The following is a 24,459-nucleotide window of genomic DNA, read 5'->3' as shown; positions in this document are numbered from 1 at the left end:
GCACCTTCCAACTATTTCCAGACTTGTAAATGACCATCTTGGTAAACAAAATAATTTGATGAACAAAGTAAGTTGAAATTTCACATTCTTCAGTAGAACTTGGTTTGTTATCGTTTGAATAAGAATCAAATGAATTATTCATGAAGTTTTACATATAAACTTAATTTGACAAAAATGAAATTGCATTTCAGAAATTTACGATTCTTTCTGATTGCATAACAATTGAAAACATTAATATGAATTCTGCTAACACTAATACAGTTAAGATCCTCAGCAAAGATAGAGAAATCATCTTTATAGATTAGACTAGGCCATTGGGTTACTTTATTTATGCAGATTACAATATATTTATGCTGTCTCATACACATATTTCATAACTTACAATATAGCAACGTTTTAATGATTTCAAAAATTATGAACTGAAGAATTATTGAGCTACAAGATGTGAAAAAATGCAATTTTTGATTAATATAATAAGTATCCTTCCCTTCATCACTACCAAAAGAGTGAGAGAGGAATATCCACCGAAAGAGTGAGAGAGAAATAGCTACCAAAAGAGGAGATACATAGTAAAATGACAAAGTAGTTTTGTTATAATAATTGAATGTCATTCAAGTTGTAAAATGGAACTTACCTTGATGTAATGATCTTTGGATCCAGTGACGACGATGTCCTCATCGACACTGGTCTCGCCGACAGCGATGCACATCACCGGAGCCTGGTGCCCGCCACTCAGCTTGCCTATCACAGAAAACCTACAACCAAAATAAGACATTCAACGAAAATAGAAATTTGTCTCAACAAATAACTGGAACCACTTTCCATGAAAGACTTTCTTATACTGTATCTTCTTCAATCTTAAAACAAAAAAGCTATATTTCTATACTAGTGTACTACTATCAGTTTTTGGTGATGGCTACACTTGTTATCAAGAAATAAAAAAATCTATGTAGGTACCTTTTTTTAAAAACTTTTATTCACAACATCAATGTTGTGAATAGAAGTTTTTTAGAAAAGTGTACTTGATTTTTTATTTCTTGATAGTGTATTACTGTATCGTATGTTATTACAAAAGAAATTGAAAATGAATATGATGGAGCAGGTGTGGTAATCATATTAAAATGATAAAGCGTTAGCAGATTTGCATATTCTAGAAGTCACTAAAAACAATGATTATGTATACTCAAAGAAATATCATCAGCATCGATCGAAATGAATGGCTGACAGGAATACATGAATTATTGTACTGTACAAAGTATGAGAACTAATATTTGGAAAGACACTCTATCTCAAAGAGTTTCTGTGTGCTAAATCTATCAAACTGAATACTTACTAGTAGTTCTGTGAACAGTAGACCTCGCGCTCAGTAAGTTACATTGACCTGTTGTTATGTTTTCTCGAAAATTAATAAATAATTTATCAATTTTAAATGTCTAGAAAAAATCCTAAATAAATATAGAGCTTTCTGTCCTATCGTACCGTGACGTGTCGTCCCGGAATGTGAGTGTGAGCGCTGTTATCAGGTCTGGCTGCAACTGTCTACAACGTTGATGGAAAGATACATTTTCAAGATGTTCGATGTTTTTGAACCGGTAGTATTATAGTCCACTAGACAGCTGATTTATGATGAATATTTCTATAGTCTGATTTTTAATCTAATATTGACGTATGAAGGAGGCTCCTTTTTCCTTTTATATTATCCTTGAAATGCAAAATTTCCAAAAACCTTGTATATACGTCGACGCGCAATTTAAAAAAGAACATACCTTTCAAATTTCATGAAAATCTATTACCGCGTTTCGCCGTAAATGCGCAACATAAAAAGTATAAACATTTAAACATTAAGAGAAATGCCAAACCGTCGACTTAAATCTTAGACCTCACTTCGCTCGGTCAATGAACAATAAAAGTGAAAAGAAATACGTATTGCACGAATTTGTAATAGACACGAATTGATGTTCAAAAGAACTCAATATAAATTGTTAAAAGAATGCGGAATGAATAATTGCTCGCAATTTAAGATCGTAAGAGGTGGGAACGTGGTACTTCATTTAGACTATATTATTTACCAAAATTCAGAGGAAAACTTCTGGATTAGTACTATTGACTCTATACCTCTCATTGAAATGATTTTGTGCAGTATAAATAAATGAAATGAATATGAACGGTTTATGATGACATTTGTAAGAAGTTACAATACTACTATAAGACTACTATAGACTACTATAAGAACAAGATTTATTAACTTGGAAATGAAATTTAAATACTGTTTATTAGGCGGAGTTGAGACTTTAGGATCTTCTCTACCAAATAACCTTTAAAATTGGATAGTTCATGAACAAGTACTGACCTTCTAATATCCCAGACTCGAACTTTATCACCAGCGGCGCTGTAAAACATCTGCCTTAATGAAGCGTACTATATTTTCTCCTTTTATTAATGCTTCTATTTCTTAATTTTTTCTTATTCGCCATTGCTGCTCATTAACCTGAACGGGACCGTAAATTCTTCTTAGTTTGGATCTTTCAAAGATTTTTAACGCATTTTCGTCAGCCATATTCATCACCCAAGTTTCTGCCGCATATGTTGCCACTGGACGCACCAATGTCTAATATATAGTTATCTTGGTGCTCCTGCCGACCAACTTACTTTTAAATAATCTAACATTGGCATAGTAGGCCCTATTAGCTGCTTGAATCCTTTCTTTTATATAAGCATTATTACCTGTGGCATTTATTGGGCATCCTAGATACTTGAAGTTCTCTACACCTGCAAACTTTTTGTTATTCACGTAGAAATTTCTTGGTACTCTGGACTTGACTGCTGACACACACAGATATTTACTCTTGTTCTCATTTACAACCAGTCCGACTTTTTGTGCTTCAATTTCCAGGATTTTATAAACTTCTTTCAAGCATGCCACACTTCTAGCCATTATTACCACGTCATCCGCATATGCACATACTTGATGCATCTTGTTGAATATGGTACCTCTCTGATCCACCCTTTCAATAGCTTTCTGGAGAGCAATGTCGAACAGTACTGCTGAGAGCCCATCACCCTGCTTTACACCAGCATTAAAATGAAAGCTGCTGCTCAGCCTATTTCCCATCTTCACTTTGGCTGTAGTAGCAGCCATTATCATTGTGATGAGGTTAACAAGCTTACTCGGAATATCAAACTCTTGAGTATCTGACACAGCTTAGGCCTGATGAGACTATCAAAGGCTTGCTTAAAATCAATTAAAAGGCAGTGCACATCTATTCCATGCTCATAGAATTTTTCCATTATTTGTTTTATTACAAAAATCTGGTCAGTCGTTGGTACAATATGCATAGTATGGTACAAAATACAAATACAATATGCATAGTATGGTACGTTGGTACAAAATATACATAGAGTACCCCTATCTCTGCGAAAGCCACACTGGTATTCACCAAGTATATTTTCTGAATATGGCTCCAGTCTATTTCTTATGATTGCAGAGAAAATCCTATATACAACATTCAATAGGGTAATCCCTCTATAATTCTGGCACTCCATTTTGTCTCCTCCCTTGAAAATCGGATGAATAATACCCCCTCTCCATTCTTCAGGCATCACTTCCTCTCTCCATATTAGACCTATCAGGTAATGCAAACTTTCGAAAGGAGTTTGTCCTCCTTATTTGATCATTTCTGCCATGATAGCATCTTCTCCTGGTGCCTTACCATTTTTCATTTGTTTTGCCACCTGCATTATCTCTTGGATTGTTGGAGGATTAGTAACATCGTTTTCTATGTGTACTTGTATTTCATCCTCATTTTCATCAATATCTTCAATATGTGCACGGTTCAGAGTCTCCTCAAAATATTCCGCCCATCTATCCATCATGCTTTCTTCACTAACCACTTTCCCATCCTTTCCACGGTATACCATCATTCTTGGTTGGAATCCTTTCCTCATTTTATTTAACACCAAGTAGAACTTCTTGGTTTCACTCACTCTACTCATTTCCTCAATATATTCCAAATCGCGCTTCATTTTTTCTCTCTTTTTTCTTCTACAGATTTTATCAGCCATTCTTCTTTCGTTCTTGTAATTTTCAAAGTTCATTCTGGATTCCTTTTGTATCATCTTCATACGAGCAGCGTTCTTTCTTTCTATAGCTACTCTGCACTCATCATCAAACCATTCTGTTCTACCCGCTCTATTCACCTGCCCTAGAATTTCCTTTGTCACTTCATTTACCGATTCTTTTATGACTTTCCAGTTCTCTTCTACGCTTTCTCTTCCACCTCTACTCCTGATTTCCTCATGTATTATGTTTCTATATATTTCCTTGTACCTTTCATTTTTCAAATTCTCTAAATTCCATTTTCTCGGCTGTATTTTATTTTTCCTACAGTCTAATAAATACATGATAAAATCTATTAATACTATAAAGGAAGCAATTGGCTAATACTTGTGCGGGATAGGAAATACACAATAATTGTCGCATCATCACTTATGAAAAATGAACTGATTAACTTGCAATTTTACATAGAGATTCTTAATTATGGAGAATTGATATAAGGCTCATTTTAATTGGTATTAATAAATTAATTTTAATTATTATAGTTATTACTAGTACCCTCTTTAAACTCTGTTTTGTATTTTTCTCGTTTTTTGGCAATATAACATTATTTATTATTAGTAATGTACATGCATTAGTGTAATGTCTATGCATTATACTAACAGGCATTATACATAATTACAAATTGTAATAATTAAAGACAAATTACCTAGTTTGTAACTAATGATATTTCTCAATTATAATAGTAGGCATAAAACTTTACTTTAGAGGAGATTGAATTGAAAAAAAAAACAATCTTACAAATGTCTGGTGTCAAAATTAATGTCTGGGCCAAAACAGACAAGTTTTGTTTATATTTATTAATGTTTAAAAATTTGTTTCAATCTGTATTCGTTAAATGTAATTTTTATTAATGAATACACCATATTCCTTATTGTAATCCATAAATGTGACATGGCCACCTGTACTTTTCAAGGATTTCTATGTACCTGAGCGTTCGAACACAGTTGGCCGCGCGGAGATCCCAGACGCGAATGTAGGCGGACGACGCGCAGTAAAGCAGCTGCGTGTCTGCGTCGTACTTGACGGCGACAACTGTGTTCGGGTGGCCGGCAAGCGTGTGGAGCTCCTTGCCCTCGCCCAGGTCCCACACTTTGACCGTGCGGTCGCGCGATGCACTGAACAGGAGTTCGTCTGTCGCCTCTACTGCCACCACCGCACGCGAATGTCCCTCCGCCACTTGGCTGCAGATCAGCGGAGCCTTCACACTCACCTAGACACAAAATCAACATTGCCAGAGATGCTTACACAGCCAGCATGTGAAATCAAATTGCAAATACCCGTATACGTACATGTATGGATAAACAGATTACGTTCTGATTACGTACATGATAGAATAATACGTTTTTCATTCGAATACAATTTCAAATCGTGTGATAAAGTATATAACATTTGAATTTAAAATAACTTGAACGATCATTGAACTTGAAAGATCTGTTAGTACTTGGTAATATGGGAGTGCCTCAATACTGCGAGATTTTATTTTGTCTAGTATAAGGACATAAGCTAACGGGTTCTGTTCAATTAGAACTTCAAAATAAAAGGAAAGGTTAGGGTGATTAGGTTTTCACTTTTAAATAGCAATATGTTAATATTATTTTAAATGTGTTGAAAATTTGATATACTCGCACATTTGAGGTATCGCAATTACGAATGACACCCAAGATAATACATCAAGAATAATTTTTTTCAATGCAAATGTTATGAATCACTTTGATCTCTAGATGTACAACAAAAACGGATCAACTATTTTCCCCGCATATTCGCTTTATACTCTCTAGAAGAGAATACACAAATACACATTTTTATCCATTGATAGTACGTTTTCGTTTATGCAACTTTGGCCTTCTTTTTTTTTTTCTCCCATAAGGAGATAAACGTTACCCTCAGGAAGGAAGAGTGTCTCATTAGTTTTTAGAAAAACAAATAACTATTTCCCCCTCAGGTAAAAAGAGTTCCAATTGAGTCTCTAGATGCAATCACACTATAATAGTCCAGTCAAATGGATATAATCAGTGAATTTGATCATTATTTATTTATTCCATAATAATATAAAAATAAGTAAATAAGTAAATGCTGCGGCATCATAATTTCCTTTTTTCAAAACTTAATAACACGCATTGTAAGAGTCAGAAAAGTTTCATTCTATTTTCAGAATGTAAGTATGTAATTAAAGTTTGTTTCATGTAGTTTTGAAGTGTAAATCATGAAAGTGACGTTCCCACTCTGGATACACTTTGAGTTTCCACATGTATGTTGTTCTTCAAATCTTGGAGGGTCTTTGAATGGTTCACATAGACACGGGACTTCAAAAAAACCCACAGAAAAAAAATACAAAGGGGAAAATTAGGAGATATCGAGCCGGCCATTGCAAATCGCCTCTAATTGAGATAAAGCAATCTAGGAAGTGTTCCTTCCAAACGGTCATCTTGTATATTGGGTAGCCGTCTAGTTGTCACCCCGACTACTTGACACCTGGTCATTTTGGCCATAGGCGACTACTTGTACCCTCGTAAAAATATAAAATTGCCGTCAAGTAGTCCCCCCGACTACTTGACACCTACTGGACCAAAAGGTGCTAACTAGTCATGACCGTAAACGACAACTTGACACCTCGCACCCTCGCGTCAGGGTATCCCCTCGACTAGTTGACATCTCCTTAGAAAGGAGACAAGTAGACGGGGATGGGTCACGTCTACATGGCACCTTGCACGCTGGCATCAAGTTGTCACCCCGACTACTTGTCACCTAAAGAGCACCAGTTGGCACGACTTACACCCCTGCGGCGTAGAGAGGAGAGATCAAGCAATTTTTATTACTGGTATGATGTAGAATTGAATTCCAAGCACTTTTGGTTCAGTAGCATTTTCCCGTCAAACGCACGGTTCGGGAGATATTCGCCGTCTGCTATTTTTAGGATAAATTTTTTCGAGTTGGTTGAAAACAGAAAAAAATGAATAATAAGCCCTTTTGATGACTGAACAAGATGTAGAACACAATTCTAAACACATTTTGTTCAGTTATATTTTCCCGTCAGACGCACCGTTTACGAGTAAATTGAGCCTAATGCTAGGACAGTCAAATTTTCATTCATCAATGAATGATGGCAGATGAAGCTATCAGTCTGGTTATCAACTGAGGTATTACATGAAGTCTGGTAATTAATATGAGGAAAAATAATTATTTATACACATTTGCGCTCAGATTGCAATCAAACCATAAGAAGGCCAATGAGAATCTTCAAGTTGTGTCTGTGTCTTCTACACTCAAAAGACACTGTTCAAACAAATTTTATGAGTATGATTGTTAAGAAGAGTAGCGTTTAAAGATGTTTCATATAAAAATGGAACCGGTTTAAAGTTATTGATTACTCAAGATTACAAATAGGGATGTCAATCCCGGAACTGATTTCCAATCCCGGTATTTCGGGATTATCCAATATCAATCCCGGGATCCCGGGACTGATTCCGGGATTGGCAAAAATCATTTATATGCATTTTTAACCAATTTTTCCTCCTCAATTACATGTTCAGTAACAGTGTGTGGAGATGAAAAAGGGTTCATTATAGAGGGAGAGTGCTTGTTTCTTTCTGATTTTTGAAGTATTTTCAAAGTTCAAGGAAATGCCATAAGCACTATTGCAAATATTGCGCCGTCTAGACTGGTAATTGTGGTGCGTTGTAAAGAGAAACAAGTGTAGAGACATAGCAACCGATCAACTGCCATTCTTTGAATAATGCGAACCGATAATGCGAATTCTATTTAGCCAGTACAGAGTACAGTATACAGTATTATGTATATGCAACTGTAGGCTGTGCCTGTAGAATAAATTAGTCAAACACTCAGAACAATTATTTATACAAACTCTAAATGAAATCTATATTAAATGATAAACAAATAACTCTAACAAACAACAAACAACTCTATATTAAATGTAAATGAACTCTATATTGAATTGTTTTTGGAAAAAGATTATTCACAATTTCAGGTTTTCTAATCCCGAAATTCCCGGGATTGACGCTGAAAAATCCCGGGATTGTTAGGTATCAAAAATGGACCGGGATCCCGGGATTTGGGATCCCGGGATTCACATCCCCAATTTCAAATAACTTGTCACTAATGCTAGACAAATATTTTGAGGCTCTTTTATCATCCAGTTTCTATACTTATTCTTGATTGCACCATGGTTACATAACCATGAAGAGCCAGCCGGAATGGTGATTTCTTGTGGAGTGGAGTCGAGGGGATAGGTTGTCGTGACCGTAGACGACTACTTGTACCCTCGTAAAAATATGCCACTGCCGTCAAGTTGTCCCCCCGACTACTTGACACCTACTGGACTGGAGGTGTCAACTAGTCCCGACCGTAAACAACAACTTGACACCTCGCACCCTTACGACAGGGTGTCCTCCCGATTAGTTGTCACCTCCTCAGAAAGGATACAACTAGACGGGTATGGCTCACGTCTATTTGTCCCCTAAAAACTGGTTTTAAAAGGGGACAACTAGTCGGGGTGGCAAGTAGTCGGGGTGTCAAGTAGTCGGGGTGGCACCTAGTCGCGTACCATGTATATTATATCCTTTTGTATGGATGAAAATGGAGGTGTTCGTGACAAATCCTCCTCACAGAACGTTCAAGGACAGACGCATATTTGCGTGCTGAACGCCTTCGAGATTGCAAAATTTAAGCTCTCACTGTCTCATTTGGTAGAGAGTTAGTGAGAAGGATACTTCGAATATTCTTTCCGAAGAATGGACATTGATATGTCCAAAGCTCCGCCAATTTATGTAGATGCAAAACAATATTATCTATTTTATCTTTAGTAATTACAAATTGCTTTTTTCATATCGTATACAGCTCAATAATTATTTTCTTAGTTTATATTTTGTAAATTCATCTATAATTTTGCTGTATTGTAAGCTATTATATAAGTGTATAAGCCAGTATATATTGTAATCTACATAAATAAAGTACTCAATCAATCAATCTCAATGTTTTTGTAATGTTATGGGCCGTGGAACTTTTGATCCTCGTTTTGTTGTACTACCTGTTTTTCTAAACGTAGTAACCCACAAAAAATCGATTTCCGGTCTGGAACAAGGGCCAACGTGGCTAAATTGAACCGATTCCGAAAAGACGCACTATGCTGCAACCACTGAACATATACTCGAAAAGTAGACCTCAACAGCGAATGCACGCTTCTCGCTGTTCCAACGCATGATGGCTACTGAACTCTGCAAGAACACAACTTTGAAACCACTCTTCTCGAGTGGAAGTGACTACTAGCACTCCGCTATGTCATCAACTAACTGAATAGTGCACATTTCAAAAAAGCAAATTATGATGCTGCACTATAATTAATAATAAAAATATCCATTCAATCGTATTTCCTCAACAATAATACTAAGGCCCGGTTTCTAGTACACCTTATTAAATCTAAAGGATCACTAAACCTATAGATTTAATGGTCCATTAGATTAATAAAGGTTCCAGAAAGTGGAGAGATGGATTTGGTGAAAATGACTAACCTTTCCCTGGTAGTGTGTGATGACGCCATTGCCGGTGTGGTGGTCGCTGCCCTGGGTGGTGCCAGACGTGAGGCGTGAGAACACATTCTCCTCACGAGAGGTGGTGCGACGGTACACGGGAGGGGAGTTGGGGGGACTCACGTCAAGCCCTTGTTCCCTGCATTAGTAACCAACAAGCACGAACAAGCGTTACATTTGTACAACGGTTATAACTTCCAAGATACTACTACTGCAACTAATTAGAGAAAGAGAGAGTCTGATAAGATTTTTCCTTTTGTTATTTTTTTTCAAATAATGATTGTTTATATAATTTGACGCATTCCTGTACAAATATTGCATGTCTTAAATAAGGTCATTTTTTTGGATGATTGAGTTTTAATCGTACAAGAATGGGGTGACAGGGAAAAGGTCAACTAACAGTCTTGAATAAAGATTTTTTATTGTTTTATTTTGGGTGATTGAGTTTCAATCGTATAAGAATGGGGTGACAGGGAAAAGGTCAACTAACAGTCTTGAATAAAGATTTTTTATTGTTTTATTTTGGGTGATTGAGTTTCAATCGTATAAGAATGGGGTGACAGGGAAAAGGTCAACTAACAGTCTTGAATGAAGATTTTTTATTGTTTTATTTTGGGTGATTGAGTTTCAATCGTATAAGAATGGGGTGACAGGGAAAAGGTCAACTAACAGTCTTGAATAAAGAGTTTTTTTTTCATTTTGAATGATTGAGTTTCAATCGTATAAGAATGGGGTGACAGGGAAGAGGTCAACTAACAGTCTTGAATAAAGATATTTTCATTTTTTTATTTTGAGTGATTGAGTTTCAATCTGGGGTGACAGGACAAAGGTCAACTAACAGTTGGTTACAATTCCATAATATTCAGGTCAAGTGTAATAGTATATCATATAGACCTCTATATGAATAAATTACATCTAAATAATAAATTATAAATTATACGAATAAATTACGTTTATAGATCTCAAAGGAATACCGTACACTTTGTTATTCCTTTGAATTCTTCGATTTTATTTAGTGTAGATTTAATGAGAAATTGATTCTGGATCACTTGCATTGTTAATGAATGTGATAAATTCTATGAAAGGAATTTGATTTTGTTGCTTGCGATTAGAATTAAAAATAATATACTGAGAAAATTGTATCTCATTAACGTAATGATCAGTGGATAGTACGATTGAAAATGCAGCAAAAGTATGGAAGTCTTCATTATGTGAATTGGGTAAACTTGGTTGTGGAAGAATTCATTCATTTTAAATACTATTGGAAAATAATGAGAGGACTAAAGGTTGAATAACAAGAAATGAATTTAATTCATTTCAATTTGATGTATCTTGGAAGATTTCATAACTCAGTTATTGGATTAAAGTTAAAAAGATGAGCTGTAAAAAAATATTATTACAGTACATTATTATTAATTTTTCCTGTTAATAATGTTTTCCATACATTCGATATATTTATTAATAAGATTGAATTTTGTTATTTTTGTAAATGAATGAGTAGTGTTTATCAAACATGAAACCAAATTCTTGAATAATATAATCCATATTAATTAATTGAATATTTTCATGAACAGGTTAAAATATACCGTAACATAATTAATCAATATTATTTTATACTATGATAACCATTAGATGATTTTTCATGAGTTAGTTATGTTCTATATGAACAAAAAATGAATAATTCATTAGAAAACGGACAGCAAACGTTAAAAAAGTATTAATGAATTTCAATCCACACGATAAAATAGAGTTTGTGAGAATATGATTTTATGAGTTTAATTTTAATGAAAAATAATAAATAATTAAGTTTTCTTTAATAGATTTTTGAACTTCAGGAGTTCAACAGGAATTATTGTAAAAATATAAGTTTATCAAGCACCGAATGTAGTATATTTTTTAGAAAAATGCTCAAAATCATCATAATAAAATAAAACAGAAGAATATCCTACATTGGGGTCATTTTACAAAGCACTCTTGGCAGAAGAATTTTCTTAGAAACGATTAAAATCGGAGAAAATATCATTAGTGCATGATAGATTCAAGACAGAAAAACTATTTGTAGAAATATCTAACATATAGTTCCAATCAAGCACAATAAAACTTCAAAAACAAACATTTTAGTAGACAAAAGTAAAGATAAGTTAGTTTAAATAATTGCAAACAATTTTATGATAAAATCAAATATGGAAAGTTGAGAGTTTATACTAAGACTAGAGGAAATTCTATTACTGGAATGTAAGCTTTTGCAGTCGAAGAAGGTGAATTCACATAGAAATTATTGAAAAAGTAAGTTTCTAGAACAACATAACCTATGACAAAGTAGATGACTGTATAAAATATAGACAATATCGAGTAAAAACATTATTATTTATCTAATTACAACATTTCGGTTGTGATACTAAAAGTATATTTATTATTCTTTAATTGACACAATCACAAAATCAAATCAACGATTTGAAGAGAATCAAAAAGATTAAAACCAAAACGGTTTCTCTCCTGTTTATCTTTTAAAACTATTCTTTATATCATTGATACTTAAATCACTACTTATATCATTGATACTTGATACATATTTTTGATATATTGACAATTCGAAGGCTGATCTAGCCTTATAAGCTGTTCGTTGAATAACATTGCTTATTCATCAAACAGCTTTGATGAATATTACAAATGTGGACGGAGTTCGTCATATTCGAGTGAAAATTAGGTAATGAACAATACGCTTTTAACCATATTTGTTAATGATTTGAATGAATGACAGTAGTATGAAGAATCACTTGTTATCAATAATGACAAGTTTCAGATGAGAAGTGAAGTGTGAGATTTGTCTCGCAACCAATATCAAGAGCCAATTATGTTTTCACAACATGCTTCCGAAGATCATGGCAAGCTTATTTTTATGAAGGGTGTGGGGGGGGGGGAGGTGGGGAGAGACAGTTTAGTGTATTAGTGAAGCAGTGTTACACTCACATGGAGCCATGTTTCCCGGAGAGGGGATTGTTGGGGAGGATATAGGTGGCGCGGCGCATCATGCGCGGAGAGGTGGAGTCCTGGCGACCGAAGGCGGCAGTCTTGCGAGCGAGCACCGGCGACGGTGAGGTGGGAGGCTCCTGTTGGCGGACGCTCAGGTTCCTGCACGCGTCGAACACATACACACACACACCAATCAACACTTACAAATGTGCAACAGGCTACGATTCAATGCAATTCGATGACAGAAACGATACAACCCACGTACGAGCGCCATTTAATTTCCAACCTCCGATTGGCCATAAAAAAGATGTATGTATATAAGAATAATTTTTACACTAAAAGTTACTTAGGCTAAACTCATGATATTCATCAACATAATCACCGTGAAGTTTGAGGCATTTGTCATACCTGTGGATCAGCCTACCTTGATCCTCTTCATAAAGTGCTGCCGCCAAATGAGTTCAAGTGGCCTATGGCATTGATTTATTTATAATTTATTTTACATTCCATAATACACAAATTAAACAATTAATGCTTCAATTAAACAATTCGGAGCTACTAGTTAAGTTTGGAAGCTCTGCCCTCAAAGTCATTTCTTGAATTTAGGGGGAAGTATAAGTTACTAGTGACCAAGTCACTTTTTTAAGTCAAGTTTTTATGGTAGGTGATCGAAATTATTCTATTTGATTTGCTGGAGAATCCGTTCGGTTGCACCAGCACTATGAGGCCGATTTGTCATGAATCGATTTTGATTCGACATTTCAACTAATGACCATTCACGCACAAACTCATCACTCATAAAGTTCCATGTGTGAACTTGAATCATTCTTCGTTGGATTTATACTGAACTATTTCCTTTCGCTTGCAAAAACGAGTATCGCTAAGCAACTAGCACTAAGCGGGAGGCTCTATTGAGGCGGCCATGTTTCTGGGTCTATAAATCTACAACAATTGACGTTCTGGCCGCACCGATTACAGGACGTTTGTTTGGGGATAAAAAGCTGTTCAACTCTGTGAAAATGTCCTCTACCGCTTTTCTGTACCTTATAATATGTGATCAAAGGTTGAAAAAATGACACTCGTAATATTAATAACATAAACATACTCGTACTTCATGCGCCGGTAGAATGGTGTTGGTGCATTAGAAAACACTAGGCGGCATGCTTTTTCTGTGAGAATACTTAAGCATCACTCATAGTGTCATAAAACAAACATGTTTTCTAATGTATAACTACTCTTCTGGGGCTGGGCAGGAAAAGAATATCATTGGATCTTATAGAGCTGTTCACACATTTTCATTTGGCTAATGTTGTGAACACTCTTAAAAGAATCAATAGTATCAATTTTCTGGTAAACAGAGCAGAAATTACTGGCCAAAGTTTTCTGGAAATTACTACCTACTTAAGTAGTAGGGACTTAATAGAAAGGGATTTCCTGATTCAATGATACAGTAAAAGGTAAACCAATTCTTTAAAATAAACATTACAAACTTAACATCCCAATTTAGAATAGAATCATCCCAATCTATGTTTCCTAAAAATAACCAAATAAAGTCATGCGAAACCCTGGCAAAAACAAAAAATAAGCAATCAAATATTATGAGTTAAATTGCAAGTTATGTTGTGAAATAATGATGGAGGAGACGTAACAAATTTGTAATTCATAAATTTAATCGAATCGAAATACATGTTAGTTATTAAATGAATAATCTGTATTGAGTAATAACATCAATTTGGGATTTCAATCGATTGAAGAATCGATTATTACTAATTAAAGAATGACACAATGCTACAACAATGATTTATAAAAAAACTCTCCAATTATCATATCCAACTGACAATAAATATTATTCAAAGAACAAACAATATAATCATACGTGCATTACAAAGGTGGAAAAATCGTTTGACCTGATACGGAAAAATCTAGCTATGTGGCATATTACAGTGTAGAAAAGTCTCAAACAGTTTGAAACTTGTTTTCCTTATATAAAATAAACTCTGAAATTCTAATTTAACAACTTTCTTTAGAAACATTCTTTATGTAAAAGCTTTTGATATAGTACGTAAGCTCTGGTAGCAAACATCAATCAATTTCAAAATGATAAATGATTGGCTCAGAGTTCAGAAGTTCCTTCTAATTCATGGAAGGTTCTTGAACATTATTAGAAAATAATTAAACGATGGTATTATTTTAGTACCACTTGGTTGGCTTCTTATGAAAACAACCGGAAAGGAAGAAGTAATTTCGCTGAGAGTTAATGAAAATTCGCAATTATACTTCAGCAAACATCATGCAATGTGTATTTCTTCCCTAGAGTATTGTTAGGGAGTTCGTAAACATCCTGTATCTGTATTTATAATTATATCTGCTTATAATTTGTACAGATGTAGATATAATAGGCTTAGCGTCAGTGATAAAAAGTGAAATGCGGGTGTTCGTAGCGCATAAGTCTGTACCTAAATAGAATATCACACTGCCTACTAACAACGATAGCACATAGGTTCTAAGAGAAACACTTACTATGAGTAACAAGCTAACTCACTTGAGAGAGGTTGGAGCACTGGGCACACGGGTCAGCGCACGGGTGGGCGGAGGCATGAGTTCGGGGGGCAGGAGGGTGAGGGGGGCCGATGTGGGGTGTTGCTTGAGGCCACCCCCGCTGTTCGCATACAGCATCTCCTCTGCCATGGCTGTGTGCTTCCGGTACTTGGTGCCTCCTTCCTGCGACCTCGTCATGCTACCAGTCATGCTACCAGTCATGCTGCCAGTCATACCAAAGCCGTTGCCATTGATACTGCAACACACACAAATAAAAGCAATCTTACATATTTCTCTTACATATACAAGGCTTTCAGGGACAGTCAAGATAATAGTAATTTTAGATGAAAATCGTTCAGTAAATAATTATTACTTTTCATTAAATCAAAAACCTCGAAATCTTTATAAAACCCTTAAATAGAATAAACCTTTCATTTTTTTTATAAAACTCTATATAATCAACAAAATATCTTATCTTCTAGAATTCCAGATTGAATAATCAATGAAATGGAGGGGTTTGTAAAAAAATGGCCATTTGTACAAGAAGTAAGTTCTGCAGAATTCATCTTTGTTGAACGACAGAGAATGTAGCTTGAGTACGACAAAAATGTCTTAAACATCTATAGAGTTCGGCAAAATGTTTGCGCTCATGTAACAACATACTAGACTTTTCCCACCAATCCACTTGTTATTGAATGATAATAACAATGGTTTATTGAAAAATTATATTTGTAAATTTTATAGAATAGAATTCACAGTGAATTCAGACCCGGCAGCCGGGTATACTGCCAACTTAGAAACGCTGAAAACAGGGGTTTGAAAATAGCTGTTCTCATTTCAAAACTTCAAAGGGTTTTCCAACTTGATTCTTCAACAGTCGATTTAAAACATTGAAGTCTCGAAAGAATTGAGAACGATTACGCTGTCCTTCCCTGTTCTAGCTTTGACGGACCAATTGTAAGAAAAACCTTGCATTTTTTATGTACAAGAATGCATCCCTTTTCCTAACAAAATTGAATATTTTCTTATTGTGTGAATGGAATCGGATTTTCTTATATAGACTTACGTATCGGCGGCGGTTGGAGAGTTAGACCTGGAAGAATCTGACGAAGGAGTGCTTTCGACTTGAACGGATCCTGTTAGCAGATCTCCCTGCTTTCCTACAATGTGCTCCAACAGCGTTCTTTGCGTTTCAGCTTCCCTTTCCAGCTAAAACATTACAAGTTGAAATACCAATTAATTAAAAAGTTAAAATACTAATAAAAAAATGAGAAAAGATGTATAACATATAAGAAACGTTTCAAGAAACGATCACAATCCTATTTTATACTAGAACAATCCACATACTGTTTGGGATGTTTAGTGGGAAACGGATGGTTTTGAAAAAGTCATAACTTTTTGAATATTGAACTGAAAAGCATTTTTTTTTTAAATGTGTTCTATGAATTTGGAATTTTTATATGATCTCAAAAAATGGGTCGCAAAGATAATATTATGCATTCTTTGAGGTAAAATGTATGTGTTAGTTAACATTGCTACTCGTAACATTGATTATGGAATGACTTGGATTAAATTTCTCTTCGGATGGCTTCCTTGAAGTTTAACAACGGAGAACTTGATTTCAAAAACCCCAAACAAAGAAGTCTGTGATATTCAAATCAAAAGACTACGTGGACCAGAGAACATTTTCGTCTCGAAAATGAGATATTACGTTTCCAAGGAGAGCTTGTCAAACACTGTTTTTGACATCATCTCAACCTCAGTCAAATAGAAATTAAGTTCTCTACTCTATCTTCACTATTTTACTCTATTTAGAAATATTTCTTACCATAAAAACAATATATCAATTTTTGTTTGATGTTTGCTTTCTTAGCGAAGATTAACGTAGCCACGTGCTCACAAGCAACATTCTCATGCGTAAGAACGGTACGCTAGTCCTCGGATTTCTACACTTTTCAATGATACCGTTGTATTCATATTATGCATCCACCACAAATGTTGCTTAAATCTGAACTGGCCTACGCGGCAGAACAATGAATCTGGTTCTGTGTCACTCTATGGCTTTGTTAGCATAAATATATCGCACAACAAAGGTCCCACCTAACGTGTCATCACCTCTGTGGAAATCCCACATCTGGAGTGTAAATGAAACTTCCAATTATAAACAACATAACTATGACCTTTCTAATACCATCCCTCACTACTTTCCGTGTAGTAGGGTACCTAATATAAAAACATCCCATTTCTGTTAATCATCCTAGATTAAACAAATCTTAGAAAAGTATTACATATAGTTATATTGAATTGAGTGTTCTTATACTAGGATTCTTAGATTAAATCATCGGAGTATTATTTCAACAGATTCACTGTACAATATTTAGAATTGGAATTTATTCAAACGATCCTCAATTATTGTGATTGACAAGGTGGATTCTTCAGTAATATTATGCACCAGCTTTACCTGCTGATATTTGGCTTGAAGTTCTGAATGAACGGCATCTTTCTGGGCGGCGGAACAGCTGTGGTGTAGAGCGATGTTGTACAACTTTCCAATGATATACGATGCTTCAGCTAAATCGTTTATTCCAGACACAAGCTCCGCTTCATCGTAAACATTCTATAAACAAATGAATGAAACTTATAGTAAATGATTTGAAAAGGAAAAATACACCCAACAGAAAATTCATTGACGGGCTGTCAGTAGTTGATTGTGGAACAAATATTGAGTTATGTTCTCATCATTTAGTTTTAAAAGTCTGGATTGGAATATGTTGTCCCGGTTTCACAAAAGCCTGTTAAATTTTAACCGTGATTAAATGCCACCAAAAACAATCAGGGAAGCCTTTTTCTCAAAAACCCCTTTGCTGATTGGTTCTCGTGGCCTTCAATCTTGATTAATAATTTACAGGCTTTTGTACTACCGGACTAGAGACTTATACCATAGCCACCTCTAATACAGGATTAGAGGTGGCTTTGCTTATACTGGAAAATTACTTGAGAATAAGAATAAAGAATAATAATACTTTATTTGCCATTAAACAAACTAATTGCAATAGGCTTCGTCATAAGGTCACAAACATAATCAACATTGATACAACCAACCATATTTCAATTTCAATTTATTAAAAACACACAAAACAAAATTACGAAGATTTACGAAACAAATAAAACACAATAAATATAAAAATATAAAAAACCATGGGCTTAGTGTTTGGGTGTGTTGGAGAAGAGAAAAAAAAGGGAGGAAGATACCTAGCCAACTATGGTTTCCCTTGTAATAGGCAGGCAAAGAAGAGAAGAGAAGTAATGAGGAAAAAAGGAAGGGAGAAATGGGGGGAAGGAAGAAAACAGAGGTATAGGTACTCAAAATAAAGGTAAGCGAGTCCACTGAAAAATGAAAAAACTAATGAAAAAAAAAATGCTGGAGCAGAAATCTCGAGTCATATATCTAAATGGAAGAAGAAATTACTGTATGTCCAGTTTTTTATATCCAGTTTAATTTTTCCGCTGATTTTATTGTCCATGAGAAAGTGATTTGGAATGAGGTTAATTATTTTAGTACCTATGTAAATTAATTGCCTCCTTATACATTCAATATTAGTGTTATAGGTTACATATTTGTTAGCAGTGGCCCTTAGATTATAATAATTAAGAGTAGAGTTTATTGTGAGAGGAAAATCGGATCTATATTTTATTAAGTACTCAATTACGGTTTTTATGTATAATTGACGTATAGTCATGACCTCAAAATCACTAAAAACCATATCCGTTGGATAGAGCCTGGGTTTGCTTAATATAGTTTTGATTATCAGTTTTTGTGCTACAAATAATTCAGCAATATGACAGTTGAAACAGCCTCCCCAAACAACTATGCCATACTGCAGAATTGATTTGACTAGAGCATGATACATAATTTTCAGGTGGTTCTTATTAAGAATTCTGTTAACTTGGTAAAATTTGAAAGATAAATATCTAATTTTTCTACATATGTATTTAATATGAACATCCCATTTAAGGTTTTCATCAATTATAATTCCCAAATACTTAGTATTATTGACTTTTTTAATGGTGGGACAATCACAATTACCCAAGTTTAAATTGCACTGAGAATGGAGTCTCAAATCTTGATTCTCGTTAGTCTGCCCTACTCTATTTGCAGAGAAAGTTATGTAATTAGTTTTTTCAATATTTAAACTTAAGGTATTCTTATCTAACCACTTCTTAATTAAAATCATATTATTTTCAGCTATAGTATGAACTTCATTCCATGAATTACCGTGTAAAATAGCTGCAGTATCATCTGCAAAGGATATCACAGTTGAGTTTAGAAGTCTTAAATTTAAAAAGTCATTTACATAGAGTATGAAAAGGATGGGAGAAAGTACAGTACCTTGAGGAAGACCATAAGAAGTTAAGTTAGTTACACTAGATTGACCATTTATGGTTAGGGATACAGTAATAAAATATCCATTGAAATAATATGAATAATATATTATACAAATGATACAATATGTTTTACTATAATATAATTTCTAGATACTCAATCAAAGAATAGCGTGTCGAAATCAAGGCATGTTACAAGTTTTAAAACAAAAGCTCAGAAAGATTTGGTCATTTTTCAATCGTATCTGGGTTGGATCATGCCATATATTTACTGAGATTATATAAAGAACAAGCACGAAGAAAACGTTCATTCAACGTATCATCAGCATTTGAATAATTGCAATATATATCTCAGTAATTTCCACCTTACAAATTAATTATTACCTTGGATTCTTCGACCTGCAATATGTTCTGCTGTGAATCCTGAATGCTCTCTTGGATGTATTGTAGGTTTGCTCTTAGAGATTCTATTTCTTCCTCCAGATCGGCGTGGAGCTGATATTCCCGGGGATGGGAAACCTGGAGATCGTTCAGCCTTCGTAATTTACTTTCTAGTTCTAAATGACGAGCTTTTCGTTCGTTAATCAGTCTGCAAACAAGAGATAATAACACAATAATTATTTCGATGAATTCCATAACTACTTGTCGAATAATTATTTTATTGGTTGAATTTCCGCTAGACGTCGAGAATGTTTGGAGTAATTGTTTACAAGAACCACATCTTTTAATGAGTGATCTAAAAAAGTAAAAGACAAGATACCACATTTTAGTAAGGCTGGTCGAATACAAAATGCGGCACAGCGTGGTGTGACTTATTGTCTTTGTTTGTTTCTTTCTTGAAAAGCCATGCAACATGCTTATTTGTATTGATTCAAACAAAGGTTGCCTTACCGTGTCTTACTACGGCTTGCTCGTTTGTTATTAGTAGCATTGCAAATATCTCAGGATAGTACACAACGCTGCACTTGAATATGGTGCATTTAGATAAGAATTGAATAAGGCACATATCAAGGCAGTACTTCACACAATGCCGTGTTATATTTGGTGTGCGTCTAGCGTAAATTATGAATGGGATATTTATAATATTATGTTCATATCAGATATTCATATGGTAAATATGAATTAGAAAATAATCTAATGCTTGCACTACTTGGTTGGACTAAATGTGTATACTACAGTGATATCAAAAAAGTTCGCACACGTGTGCGACTATGAATGAAGTGAGTATTGATGTGGGCGACTTTCTATCTCACTCACTGTACCATGTATTGAAAACGATATTTGATAAATTTTATTACAAACATTATAAAAAGCTTCAATATTTCAACTAGTAACGTCGACTGCTGAGCATATAGGGCACCGAACAAATTCTCATGAACACATAGAATTATTAATGCATTTCCAAACAAATTCAGGAACATTTCCTCGTGGAATAAGAACCCAATACTTCGTAATCGTAAATTGTTTGTTGAGTTAAAACTCAACATAGATACAATTTGTGACATTGTGTATGGTGAAAATGTGATATATTGACAAAATACAATTTTTAACACTACAAGATTCTCAAAACATTTTTTCACAATACACACATGTTTCAATACCACTGTAGCATCTTTTATGCGAAGGTTTTGTAAGTGAATTGATAGTTGGCAATCTTCTAGTGCTTTATCTTAAGTACAATTCTACAGCATCCCACGTAATTTAGCAGACTGCAATTATACAACATTCCACAATAAAACAGGCTGAGCAATTCACCTAGAATACAATGTATTGGGCAACTCTGTATGGCCCATTGACATCAATATCAGTGTAGTGTATCTTCTGTACCTTTCCATATCTCTCTCCAAGGCGACAATGGACTGTTTGTTGAGTGTGTTGGTGGAGATGTTCTTCTCGAGCGCCGTCCACTTCTGCTTGGCGATCTTTGGTGATGAAGCGGCCATCTTGGTGGAGCGCACTCTCCCCGCCGCCCGGTTGCTGAGTTTCCCGTGGTGCGCCACCCTTCGCAGCGCCGAAACCTAAACAAAATAAGTTATACATTGACATTTTTTAAAAGGATAAAGTTCAAAGCTAGAAAAGGACATTCGTCAAGTTCAAAGCCAAATTTATAACAGTTTGAACGCTCATAAAAAGTTCAACAAATTTAAACAAAGGAGAAAATTATACGAATCTATTGGGAATTTCTTACTTGGTGACGCCCTTTAGCGTATTTAGATTAAGTCTAGTTTAAATTAGTTTTAAGTCTAGCGGTAGTTGTAGTGGCGAGGCCGGCAGCTGCTGCGCCCTAGCGGATAAGTTAGTATTTAGATTATTCTATCGCATAATCGTCAGTTGAAGTTGTCAGCTCGGATCGGACGGTGAAAAAACAGGATCGATGCTGTTTTTTTCGATTGTTGCCGTTGAAATTCAATTTTACACGTTCGTCGTTGTGTTAAAATTATTATCGATATATTAACTGTCCCAAGTTGGGGAAAAGTACAGTTTTTCCTTGTTATTTGTGAATATACAAATTGAAATATTCAACTAGTGCGATCGGACTTTGAATTGTACAGCAGTGTAAAGTAATAGTCAATATAGTAAAGTTATCTTCCAAGCAATTTTCGGACTGATCAGTAATTAAATTGATGCCAGAATTAACATACATCGGATAGGGGTAGCAGTTGTACAAGAGAGGCCAACACCTTTTCCCGACTCCGTCTTGTCCTGCCACAAACCTAATTCCAATTCCTGGAGTAAGTTGGTATTTAGTATTTGAAGAAAACTACTTGCTGGTGAGTAACCAAATAAGTCACTTCTGGTATAAATTTAATGCTGAAAATATTACTTACTACATTCAATTTATCAATTATTGCTCTCTTTATTCTAGCATATTATCATTCAATATTTTGCTCTTTATATTTATCGACAGTCCTCTGCTCTCGCTTGTAATTTTGGCTATCCATTACTCTTTCCAACCAGATACTTAGAATCAGATTTTGACTTTTAGTTTCCTAGTTATTGACGATTTTTTTAATTATGGAAGAATCGATATATCTCGAAAGCTAAGGCCGATATAAGAAAACATTTTTGTAGCAAAGTTTATGTAGAATCTATGATCTTCGGCCGTTACACCATTCTTGGGACACTCTGTATAGAAGATAAAACTGTCAGGGTGGCCACTAACGGCAAGTGTGTTGAACATGTGTGTACACAACGAATATTGCTGTGCCATCACAACGAAAGACTTCGAACAAATTTTTTGAGGTTAGCTTTTGTATTTTCTTTTTTTTCTTATTATCTTTGATTATAATTTGTTATTTTCCAGTGGTTTATTGTTATTGGTTGTTTACTTTGTGTTAGAAGCTGCTGTCAAAAAGCTTTTTTTTGTTTAAATCCTCTCGCTGATGGCACACCATGCATGTCGAGCATATATTATATGTGTACACACATGTTCAATACACTTGCCCTGTCGTTAGTGAACATCCTTAGATATCATTGTTTCTACACACGTGGAAGATCAACATTTCTCGAATCTTACAAAACTGTATCATGGAGCATAATATTATATTTGTTATTTTCAATTTTAAAATCAATTTATTGATTTATTCACTACCGATCAATTCAAATAGCATTTGAAAATGTCAAGATGTCAACAGTCAAGACCGACATAATAGAAGCGATACATTATGTCTAGTTTCAACTTTCTACAAACTTTGAGTATTGTTCAGGTTAATAGGTATGTAGAACGCTGAAAATAGGATGTTACTAATAAACATTTGGATATTAAGGCTCACCTCTTCCTGTTTTCTCTTCAAGACAACATCTTTGGCACGCTTCTCAGCTTCAAGGGAACGGATAACATTTTCATGCTTTCTCCTCTCCTTTCGAAGTTGAGCAATTTCTCTTGTCCTCCTAGACTCAGTCTCCTTATGTTTGGCTGTTTCTTCCTTCATTTTGTTTATCAATTTCACCTGAAAAGAGTCATTAGATTATGTAGAAATGAGAAAACAGCAGCATGAGAAGAATATAGAAAGAGAACAAATTTTACCTTCAATTGAAGAGGGATATTCTTTTATTGATTCAATGATACCAAATTATTATTTTAAATATAAGATATTAAAATAAAATTCCCGTATCTCGACAAGATTCCCATATATTTCCTGCACAATCGAAATTCCCGTATAATTTTCTGTTATCCCGCCCCGTGGACACCCTGGATAATATATTTTAATTATAAAATGAATAAATAACATATTTTGCTTAAAAATTGTGTTGTTTCATCACCTTAATACAATTGCAATAATCATCTAGAATAGCAGATCATTTACAACTATCTTCCGCTTTACTATCGATTTTTAAACCAACCTATCAAGATCAAGGCATTGAAGAAATAAGAATTTTCCTCCACCTACTGTCTAAAGAGCCTACTTTACTCCTGAAACATGATACTAAAGTGTCAATCTTTTTCGCTCTTTGTAGGAAAAAACAGAAAAACTCCCTAGAGCGTAAAAGTAACTCCATTTAAATAACATGGGAAGCATCTCTATTTTAAAAACTTACATTTGAAATAGGTTAGAGGGTCTAAGCTCAGATGAGGAAGCATATAGAGTAGTCATTAAACGAACTAAATTCAATACCTCAACTAGACATTTGATCAATATATGAAATATATGTTTCATGCTAAAATTATTACAAACTTCATTTCAGTATACTATAAAAATGTATAAATATTTTTTTTATATTCCATGTTATTCAAAATACCAACCAAGGGATATTCCTCATTAACTAATCAAATTTGAAACGGGAACTTCATCATAGTGTTGTAGTCGAGTCGGCGGCCATTGTTGTTACAACTTTTGCCGACAGATAGCGCTGTCGGCGGTGAACTGTGTGTTTACAAGACAGCTGTTTAATTTTTAAGTTATG

The 24,459-nt window shown here is 34.6% G+C and overlaps 1 protein-coding gene across 1 annotated transcript in view; it reads right to left on the bottom strand.

Moving 5' to 3' along the window:
* The window catches only part of LOC111043992 (kinesin-like protein KIF21A), an 89,405-nt gene that overhangs the window by 5,732 nt on the left and 59,214 nt on the right, over nucleotides 1-24,459 (bottom strand). Inside the window, exons 15-26 of the mRNA XM_039420175.1 lie at nucleotides 23,328-23,504; nucleotides 21,382-21,572; nucleotides 19,939-20,143; nucleotides 17,633-17,788; nucleotides 16,238-16,380; nucleotides 15,176-15,427; nucleotides 12,631-12,792; nucleotides 9,643-9,799; nucleotides 4,989-5,327; nucleotides 2,966-3,163; nucleotides 2,351-2,418; nucleotides 635-755 (exon numbers count right to left, since the gene is read on the bottom strand). Coding sequence (XP_039276109.1) covers nucleotides 635-755; nucleotides 2,351-2,418; nucleotides 2,966-3,163; nucleotides 4,989-5,327; nucleotides 9,643-9,799; nucleotides 12,631-12,792; nucleotides 15,176-15,427; nucleotides 16,238-16,380; nucleotides 17,633-17,788; nucleotides 19,939-20,143; nucleotides 21,382-21,572; nucleotides 23,328-23,504 — 2,169 coding nt within the window. The remainder of the gene's footprint in view (nucleotides 1-634; nucleotides 756-2,350; nucleotides 2,419-2,965; nucleotides 3,164-4,988; nucleotides 5,328-9,642; nucleotides 9,800-12,630; nucleotides 12,793-15,175; nucleotides 15,428-16,237; nucleotides 16,381-17,632; nucleotides 17,789-19,938; nucleotides 20,144-21,381; nucleotides 21,573-23,327; nucleotides 23,505-24,459) is intronic.

The sequence above is a fragment of the Nilaparvata lugens genome, chromosome 2, assembly GCF_014356525.2.
Source record: "Nilaparvata lugens isolate BPH chromosome 2, ASM1435652v1, whole genome shotgun sequence".
Taxonomy (NCBI): domain Eukaryota; kingdom Metazoa; phylum Arthropoda; class Insecta; order Hemiptera; family Delphacidae; genus Nilaparvata; species Nilaparvata lugens.
The sequence above is the reverse complement of the archived record's forward strand: the minus strand, read 5'-3'. Positions and strand labels throughout refer to the sequence as shown.